At 45.3% G+C, this 9,996-nt stretch overlaps 1 protein-coding gene across 2 annotated transcripts; it reads right to left on the bottom strand.

The window, feature by feature from the left end:
* Nucleotides 1-310: 310 nt before the first annotated feature.
* Pygo (pygopus family PHD finger) lies at nt 311-7,891 on the bottom strand. 2 transcript variants are annotated; one of them, XM_076785729.1, is made up of 5 exons: nt 7,596-7,891; nt 6,726-7,022; nt 5,618-6,637; nt 5,383-5,528; nt 311-5,283 (listed from the first exon to the last, which is right to left on the bottom strand). In XM_076785729.1, the coding sequence occupies exons 2-5, from the start codon at nt 6,939-6,941 to the stop codon at nt 5,163-5,165; spliced, it is 1,503 nt and encodes a 500-aa protein (XP_076641844.1). In that variant the 5' UTR covers nt 6,942-7,022; nt 7,596-7,891; the 3' UTR covers nt 311-5,162. The 2 variants fall into 2 exon arrangements, with proteins under 2 accessions (XP_076641844.1, XP_076641845.1); XM_076785730.1 differs by having other exon boundaries at nt 5,372-5,528.
* Nucleotides 7,892-9,996: the final 2,105 nt, after the last annotated feature.

The following is a 9,996-nucleotide window of genomic DNA, read 5'->3' on the forward strand; positions in this document are numbered from 1 at the left end:
CTTCGCGATCATTCGCGAGGAAGCAGCACGCGTTTCATAGCGAATCTACCATCTCTTCGACGCGCTCAACTTCGGACAATAAAATATTTTTCGTAAATCGTTCCGACTTCTTTTTATGCGGAAGTAAGTAAACGGAGAAGAAGAGTGTCGTGTACTGTCCCGTAAAATCCTATCTTTCTCTGAAAGTTATTGTACATGTATAGTACCCACGATCGATGTGTGTTTACGTCGAAGATTCTATTGTATTCCCGGGTGGGGGGGGGGGGGTGATGATGATGTTTCGCAGGGCGACGTCATAGAAGAGACGATGTAAAAACCAACATGGTATGGATTTGTTATTTCAAGTGCCATATAAATATGTACAATGAGTGAACATGTACACGCCGCAGGAAAACGAGAATGATTCCGCACGCTTGCCTGGAACGCGTGCCGGAATAGCGAGATACGCACGCCGATCTGTAATACGTATAACAATTTTGTTTTATTGCTGACATATACATATACATGCGTGTGTGTATATATATATGTATATATTCAGTATTCACACGATAAAAAATAATGAACAAATTATTCCGTATAGCCGTTTTCTTCTCTTGTTTCTTTTTTCACTTTTCCGTTTGCTCTAAGCGATGACAACGTGTTCGCGCGTTCGTGTGTTCTCTTCGGATGTCGCGTGACGGGTGACTCGAAAACGTTCCACTTCTTTTTCCTCCGGTTACAGTTTTGATTCGGATGGATCGGCGTCTCTCCTGAATTCCGGGAGACGAAGATCGACGTAAGATCTAAACGTAATGGCGTCGCGACGCGTTCGCGCGCTCGTGCAATCACCCGAAGCGATTAAAATTAACAACGAATATAAAGTTGGTTGGCGGTAACGAACATCGATGTCGCAGAAAATAATAATAGAGCCGTGACAATGATAATAACGACGAAGCGACGCAACCAAATCACTCGAGCTTACACGGAGCCTCGATTCGCGACCGGTGCTGGATTTACCGCGAATTTCGTATCTCTCGAAGATTTGCCATCCGGAATCAGCAACTACATCGAGCACCGTTCGCAACAGAGACTATGGTTGGACTCGGCGAAAATGATCATCCAGAGAGGAAGAGGCGCGGATGGAGTCTTCTCGATCGCTTTCGAGTTCGAGGCGGAAAAACCACAGCGGTGCAATTGAACGCTGTCTTTCCGATTCGTCGACCTCTTTCCCGATATTGTTGTAACCACACGTATACAGTCAAAAAACCAGAAACAACTCCGACACACACTCACTCGCACTTGCATGCATACGTACGCGTACACGTACACGCGTGCATAGACAGGCACAAACAGGCATACATGCACGCATTAATGATTCGTGGACGCGATAAAGGGGGTATTTACAGGTCGCGTTATCGCTGCACGCGGGTTTCGTGTCGTTTCGTCAGCACCGTGTCGAGTTTCTTCGAGGATGCAAAAGGCTTTGCGTGTACAGAGCACGAGGAATCGCCGGTGATTCTGCGAAGGGCTCGAAACGCTTCCGGAAAGAACCGTTCGAAATCGTTACATAAAGACTTTGCTCGATTTTGGAATCGAAATAAGAGAATGAAATAGGAACCGTAACCGAAATCGACGATGATTGGACACGTAATATATCCCGGTTCTTCGTCACTGTTCGAAGAATCGAGATCGACGTTGCAACCGTCTTCGAGCCCCGAGCCCACGTCCTCTGACCGACGCTTCGTTCGTTTTTCCTTTTTCGTTTTTAGAAAGTAACTTTCGTCGCGACAGATACGTTCGCGCGAATCGAATTTCGTCGGGATTCGAGGGACCCGAAATGGTCCCGAGTTTTCAGGAACCACCGGAGAGGAGAAGACCGTCTCCCTTCGATCCTCGCGCCCCGAGCAACACGTTTCTTCCGGAAGAAACTATTTCGAGCTTAATCCCTTGCATTCTTGTGTACAGAATCGTCCGCGACAGAGAAAAAGAAAGTAACGTTAATGATTTCCGACGTGACCTCATCCCCCACCTGCCGCGCGACACGACAAGATGCGCAGGGTGTCCCGGTTAAAACGGGATCGCCTAAATATCCGACGAGTTTACCGTTGCGCGACGAAACTTCTTCTCGGCCCAAAGCCTGTCCCCCCCGAGGTCGTTTTCCAACGAGATTTCAACCTGGCCGATACGTTTCCGAACGGAACCTTGTATTTCTTTGATGTGCTTGTGCAGTTGTAATGAAGCATTGTATCCTGCGAAGCTATCAATGAAAAACTTCAAGGTATCGTGTGAAAACGTATCGATGATTTCGGAATCCCATGAAGAAAACGACCGCGACAGAAAACTCTTTGCACCGTTGCACGCGTCTCGTGGAACCGTGTAAGCGTGATCGGAAAAGCGGTTTCGTCAAACAACGGCAAACAAAGGGATGCTCGGGTGGTACCGTTCGGTCGGGACGCTCTGTATAGAAGAAAGATACGCGAGAATGGTACTCTCTCTCTCTCTCTCTCTCTCTCTCTATTCGTTGTAATACTAGTATGAGCATTATGTAGTTATAGGATCCTGTGTTTATGTTACGCGCGTGTAGTATTCGTTAAAAAGGATTACAGTAAAACAAGCTTAAAAGCGTGGATTACACAGAGAGAAACGCCGAGCAAAAGATCGGCCGGAACAACGGGAGCGTCTGCGGTGAGCGGCGAACAGAACGCGGCTTCCGGTTGTTCCGAACGAGTCAGATACCTTTCGAAATTAGTTCTCCGTTTAATACAGGCGTGAAATACGTAAAATGATAAAATTGGCTATATTTCATACATATGTATATATGTATATATATATATATAAAAAAACGAAAAAAAGGAAACTATACAATCCGTGGGACTCGTTTAATTTTCGCGTTAGCTGCCGACGGAATCAAATTTTTCTCTTCCCCTCCCCTCTTTCCCCTCGATTTTCTATACTCTGCTCCGTCGATCGTTCGCGTCGATTATGTTCGGTTATTTCGTTAATGACGCCGAGCCATTCAACGAATAAGACGGTTCGGATGAGACTCGATTAACGGACTGCGGATCTTCGCTGCGAATCCAACGGTCGATCGATCAAAGTCAAAAGGGATTGAATCGGAATACCCTTTTTCCGTCGACTTTGTTGATATCCTCAAGCGGACCCGAAGAACGGACTAAATCAATTTTACTTTGGAGCAGAAGAAACTCGGCGAGACGAGAAAAGTCGCTCGAAATCCAGAGGTAGTTGCATCAACGCGTGTTAAATAAATTATGCAAGTCCCCGGATAGTCCACTCGAGGGTTTAAATTGTTATTATGCTTAATAGAAACGGTTACGACCGCGCAAAGGTTCGCAGTCCATTTATGATAAGAGGCGTGTACGCGCGAGTGTGTGAATGTGTGTGTGTGTGCATAAAAATTTCGTTACTGTAACTAAAAACGACACTCCGTTCGATACATTGACGTAGTATCTTGAGCTTGATTCGTGTTCGCACGAATTCGTTACCGTCGGCTTTCGGGAAAACAAAGTTCTCCGTGCTCTTTGGAGCTTGCATTCGAGAGACTGTTAATTAGGATAACGGTACTGCAAACAACGCTGTACAATAAATTTTCACGTTTTTTTTTTTGCGTTCACACAATCGCGACAGGCGATTCATATTCGTATAAAATGCTCCATTAACGGAACGTAAAATAGATATTGGACAGTGTGGTAATCGATCGAACGAATTCTTGTTGTTGCGTCTTTCCAGAACACACGGAGAACCCACGTAGAAAAGGTTAAAAACGCGTAATTGATGCGCGTCGAATGAATTAACAGCATAAACCATGGCAAGAAAGGATATACGATCTTCGGTGAAACAGAAACTCGTCCCTTTTTCTCCACCGTCCTCTGCTTTCCTCCCTTTCCCTCCTAACGATACAAGCCTTCGATAAATCTCCGCAAACAGATAGAAATATTTTTATACATATACTGTATTAAAACTTCTATTTACAGTCTGGATATACTCTAAACTATAACACTAACATATCTCGAAAGTATATAACTGACCATGGTTTATACGAAAATACTTGAAATATAAAAATACAAGAGTTGCAGCACTTTCATATGTGGTTTTTTGGGCCAGGGGGGGGGGGCAAGAAAACAGCGTTTGCCTATCGGTCTGTTCAAACGCGTTTCTTTGGAGACCCAAAATACTTCGGTAATCATTGAATTATGCGAAAACACTGGATTCAGAATTTTTTCCGACGTCTCAAATACTCCATGGTAGATACGAACATTTACAATAAAATATCGCGTTACGTGAACGATTTTACAATTGTCTCTGTGATATTCACGTAACTCTGTCCTTGAACAGTTCAGTGCGCATTCATCGTTTCTCCCTTTTTGTTTGTTTTCATTTTCAAAAGTACCACTCGGTGTTTTTGGATTTTCTTGAACGACGCGACGAGCATGATGACAAACAGCCATATTCGTTAAGTAATACACGTTGTCGATTTGCAATTTACCAGGAACGTTCATCCGAATTTCAACGTAAGGAGCAAAACATTCGTTTCTTTTTCCATCTGCCAGTGATGCGTGCATATCCAGTGTCCTTTCGTCGCCAATCGCGCGTATATTTCTTTATCATAATATGCACACGATTATCCTTTCAATTTCGAATTAATCGATGAAATCGAACGAAGTCCTTTCAACGTTTTTATACTTTCTTTTTTAACATTACTCTTTCTCTCTCACTTTTTCTTCACAGCTTTCTTTAAAAAATGTGCATGCCTCCTGGACTTTTGTTTTTAATATGCTTTAGGTTTTAACGGTAACAGAAAACAAATCAACCGTCTAGAAAATCCTCTCGAATTCGTGTTATAAATAAACTTTTTGTTAAACGGACGAATCCACTTGTCATGAACAGACTCAAAATTTCATTTAACTTTCGAAGATATGTTGCTCCTCTGCTGTCCTCTGAATCATCGATACCACTCGCAATGATACCCTAATATTTCAACAAGTTAAAGCTAAGATATTAACAAACAGCGCATGTTTATATTATATGCACGATTTCGCTCGTGCACTAGTGTATATCGCATGTGTATACGTGTGTGCAATCGCACGCGCATATGTGCGTGTTACAAGGTGTAAACGCTAACAAAGAGTCACTCGTGCGTCGCATATACGACGTGTCAAGAAGTGTTATGGTTTAAATTTGACCAAAGGTATATTTTTCGACTGCAAACACTTATCACACACCCATTCCGCGTAAACTTCTGCTGTTAGTAATTGATAGGCGGTTTCCGACAATCCTGTGCATCCCCTGGAACGAATTAATCGAATACGTGTGTGTATAGTAAATAGTATAACCGACTAGTTGTTGGTGTGGACGTTATATACAATAGACATACTTGCAGCGTACCTGTGAAACCAGAAATTGCAACCAGACTCGCAAAGAATTGCTTGATCGTTGTCGTGCACTTCTTTGTGACACACTCCGCAAGGATAAATGGGCGGAGCATTGGGGTTCTGTGGGTTAAATACCATTGGTTGGTTTGGAGGGTATATCTGCAACAGTATCAAACACATTATTGTTTTGCTCCGCGAACTTGCTTCGCAAATCGCTATGAGAATCGTTCGAACAACGTTCGACTTACCTTTCCTGCAGAAACTGGCATCGGTTTTGGTCCCATACCTGGTGGGCCTTGAAAACCATGGGGTGGCATAGAACCACCCATGTTAATGGGATGGCCTATCGGTGGACCTCCCCCCATATTACTGGACATAGTGCCCATCGGGCCTCCCATGTGACTCATTTGATTGTGGTGACTGATACTCATATTGGACATATTGTTCATTGGAGGTCCACCCATGTTCATGCTGTTTATTTGATTCGGACCGCTCATGTTCATATTGTTGGTCACCATGGAGCTCATGGTGGTCATAGGTCCGTTCATTGGCCTTCCTAAATTGTTAAGATTATTGGCCATGTGATTCGGATGGGGTTGAGATCCGTTGTGTCCCAATGGACTGTTTACGTTGTTCATAGATGGCCCGTTCAATGGGCTGTTCGGTGGTATATGGCTATTGATATTATTCATGTTCATCGGTCCGTTGGGCATGTGATTGGACCCTCCCATAGTGTTCATAGGAGATCCCAATGGACCGCCCATAGGACTACCCATACTGTGCCCCATGTTATTCATTGGACTACCCATCGGTCCGCTGTTCATATTGTTCATCGGACTACCCATGGGTGGACCGCTGAGTTGAGAATTACCCATGTGACTCATATTCATGTGATTGTTCATGGTATTCATTGGACCAGGTGGCATGTTGGGACCCATATTGTTCATGGGGCTCATACCACCTATTGGCGCATGATTCATGGGAGACATGGCTCCCATATGATTCATATGATTCGTCATGGGTGAGTTCCCCATCGGGCTCATGCTGCCCATGTTATGAGGCATCATAGGGCTCATTCCGCCTATCGAAGTTAACGGGCTCATGCCTCTCATGGGTGGCCCACCGATGTGATGCGGGTGGTGTGGGTGCATGTGGGGCGGTCCACCGTGCATCATCGGAGTTTGCGTGGTTTGCGGTGGCGTATCGTCAAAAGGGTTACTCGCCACTATCGTGTCTCCGTACCCTGTCAACGGTGGAGGTAATAAATCCTGAAAATATATATGTTTGTCGTTAAACGAAATAAAACGTTACACGACAATTTAACAAAGGGAACGTTAGAAGCTGAACCCAGCTTACCTGCACAGATGGAGGTTGCTGCGGAGGTGGCTGAGCGACGTTCGCGTTTGTACGTCTTTTCTTCTTGGGATTGGCACCGGCGGGTGGTGGCGGCGGTGGATGAGGGTGAGCAGAAGATTCAGGATGCGGGGCGCTAGGTCCCATATTCACACCCATACCCATACCCCCCAAAGGCATCCTCGCAAAGGGTGGCATGCCTGCAATATTGTGGCTCATTTCCTTCGCTCTCTTCCCTTATTTTAACATGCCTTATCAGCACCACAATATTTTCGGCAACAAGCGTCTTCCGCTGCTCCACTAATATTTACAGATGAAAAGGAACGCGTCATTACATTGCATCGTCTTGTGATGACTATTCTTAAGAATACTCTAGGAATGTCTAAAATTAGTCTACCACGCGCCGTACGTTCAAATTGCAGTGCAGTTATCGAATAAAGTATTTCACGAATCCGATGAAACTGTTGCTGGTATGAATTTTGAGTCGCACGACTTGTAAAAGTTCGAGATAATCATAAATTTATGACTGCATACAGATAAACGAGTACATGTACGATTGGGAGGTATTATATCTGTGTATGTAAATATAAATAAGGGATACTTTGAAGCGGGTTTACGAAACAACGATCGTTCCAGTGAAAATAATGCGTGTTCTCGAACGACAGTACGTTCGCAGCGATAAAAGTAACGTAAAAAAAATAGGCAACCCCTTGAAAAGAGAGCAAAATAAAATCCGCCGATGCCAGTTTCTCGGACCAACCTAACCTACACATTTTTCCAAATCGTCTACCTGTGCTCGTCGATAGGCAATAAAGCGCGTACGGTTCCGAGATAAACACGAGCCAGAGAAACAAAGCCGATCCGTGTACTTACCAGCGCATTATAATTGACAAGATATCGATGCGTACATGGCTCTCCCGTTTTTTCGGCAGGGACCAAACCATTGAATTGTGTCGTGCGCCTAGCTGGCTTTAACCGTTGGATCGACGCGATTTCTTGTTTCTCGCGTTCGCACTTTACCAGTCACATATTTTACGGTAGCACGAGCCGATTTCACATTCAAGAATCCGCGAAAAGGACACAGTAAACACTGGCGAGATGTCAAAAGTGTACGAAGTAAGGAAACGCACGCCAGCCTTTCAGGTCGCCATTGTCGCGTTACGCGTGTCCCTGTAGTTGTATTGTTCCGCGTGAGGATAATACACGGTGCATCGTAGAGATGTCGCAACCGTCTGCATTCCCGAAGCATTCGGACGTTCGTGTGAGCGGCAAGCGGCAATGCGGAGTACGTAATAACACAACAAGGAAAATCGTACGATATGGACGTGCGTGCGTATACATACATAAATATTTTACAACGAAACAGCATACGATTCCATCGAAGAAATCGGGAACAACAGACGTAACATTTAAATATACATTTCCGTGGTCCGATCGGTCCCATTACCGGAGTTAGTCCAACGTTATCCACAGTACGTATCGAGTAGACATAATCCTTATTACCATTAATTTCAATGAAATTTATTTCTTAAAGTAGAAACTACGATCCAAGGATTGGGCAAGAAACCTACCAGAAGGACATTTAATTCCAAGGAAGTAGAGATGGAACCAGGAAAGAGTGTATAGGGAATTAGGAAGCTAGGGAAGGGACCTGCAGGGTCCTTCAGGATACACCAGATTGATCAATGTCCCCCGGGACCTGTAACAGTCGTTTTCAAGCTTCCGTGTCGAGGCCCCCCAGACGTTTGCGAACGTCAGGGGGTTTGGGGGTCCGTCGAGCCCAGCTGCTCGAGTCTCGAGCTGCGCAGTCCTACATTTATCTACAATACTTGCCCTAACTTGGGTGCACGACGATAAATCGATTTCGCTGCGATCTCAGCATAGCGTAGTGTTTCGCGTTAGCAAATTTTTGCTCGGGGGTTGCGAACAGCATACGAATCGTATCGATATCGACAGGCACAGTCTCTTTGCACGTTCTCGTTCGAATATTAGGAGTATGGAGGAGAGTGGCGGCTATAATCGGTGTTCGCGTCGCTATCGAGTACAGTACGTTTGAATACACAGCAGGAAAAGGCGTCCGCTCGATTCATCTCCATGTAGAATGTTTTTAAGCCAAGGTGAAAGTCGGAGGAGCGAAGTTCGGCCAAGATGGAGCAGTTTAGTTTCGAGCATACGTTACTTAGACAGCACTATTACGCGCGGCTGAAATTCCCGGTTGTTCTCCTTGTCTCTCCTCCGGCGATCCCACGCGTTATACCTTCCATCCGCATTAGGATCCCGGAGTTGTCTCTGTGACCCCAGGAGCGGAGGCTGTACACGTCACTTTAATTATTTGAGTTACATTAGCAAGTTAGCACGGTTTAACAACTGGAAATGGGTTCCGCGAAATATCTACTGCGGACAGTTGGCTCCCAGCTATTCGTAATACAGTTGGCGAAACTGCGATCAACTTGTCTTATCTCCGAGCGGGTTTTATTTCGACGAGGATACCCGGCCAGAACGGGTCGAGAGACAGTTCCGACAGGGACTGGAGGGAACCTCGGAGGAAGAAACGTCCCCCCTTGCGTTTCGTCGCGGGAATCGAGTCCGAACGACGACGACGTTCGCTTCCCGATCGAACGAAAATAAAACTTCGAAGTCGTTCGAAGTCGAAGATTATCTCTGCGCCGCGTTCCGACGAATTTCTCCACGTTTCTCGGGCTCGCTCGATAAGATATAATATTTGAAGAAGCTCTTGAATCCTGGAGAAAAAGGAAATCTCGAGCATCCAGGTCAGACGCTCTCGGCAGGGAGACTGCTACCGGTTCATCGATTCCGTTAATCGCTCGGCCACTTACAGCTTATTTCTATCGAGTGTGCGAGTGGGGGGCCGGCGATAGATTAAACATCTGTAGCGAACGTCTTGGCCTGAAATCATATCTTTCGTATATGCATGTATACGTAGTACGTACGTATACGTATCCAACTCGTACTCGTCGTACGGATACGTAGATCACACGACAGGTAGACATCTATCGAAGTCTCGCGATTAGCGAAGAACACGCGTATACTCGGACCAGACTTGCCATTGAAGTTCATCAGCCCTAGGACAGAAGGGGCATTAGCAGTCGCATTAGCAACTACCACTATCCTGCGCGCTCATCTAAAGTTTGCACATTAAGATGGTTTATTATGACATAGTCGCGGGCTCGTTCCATCCCCAATTCGCGTGGCCTCTGAAACCGTTAAAACCGTAAGAAACAAGGCGCGAGTAGATGTTCTCGTTGTCGAAATT

Source organism: Halictus rubicundus, chromosome 3, assembly GCF_050948215.1.
Source record: "Halictus rubicundus isolate RS-2024b chromosome 3, iyHalRubi1_principal, whole genome shotgun sequence".
Lineage (NCBI taxonomy): Eukaryota > Metazoa > Arthropoda > Insecta > Hymenoptera > Halictidae > Halictus > Halictus rubicundus.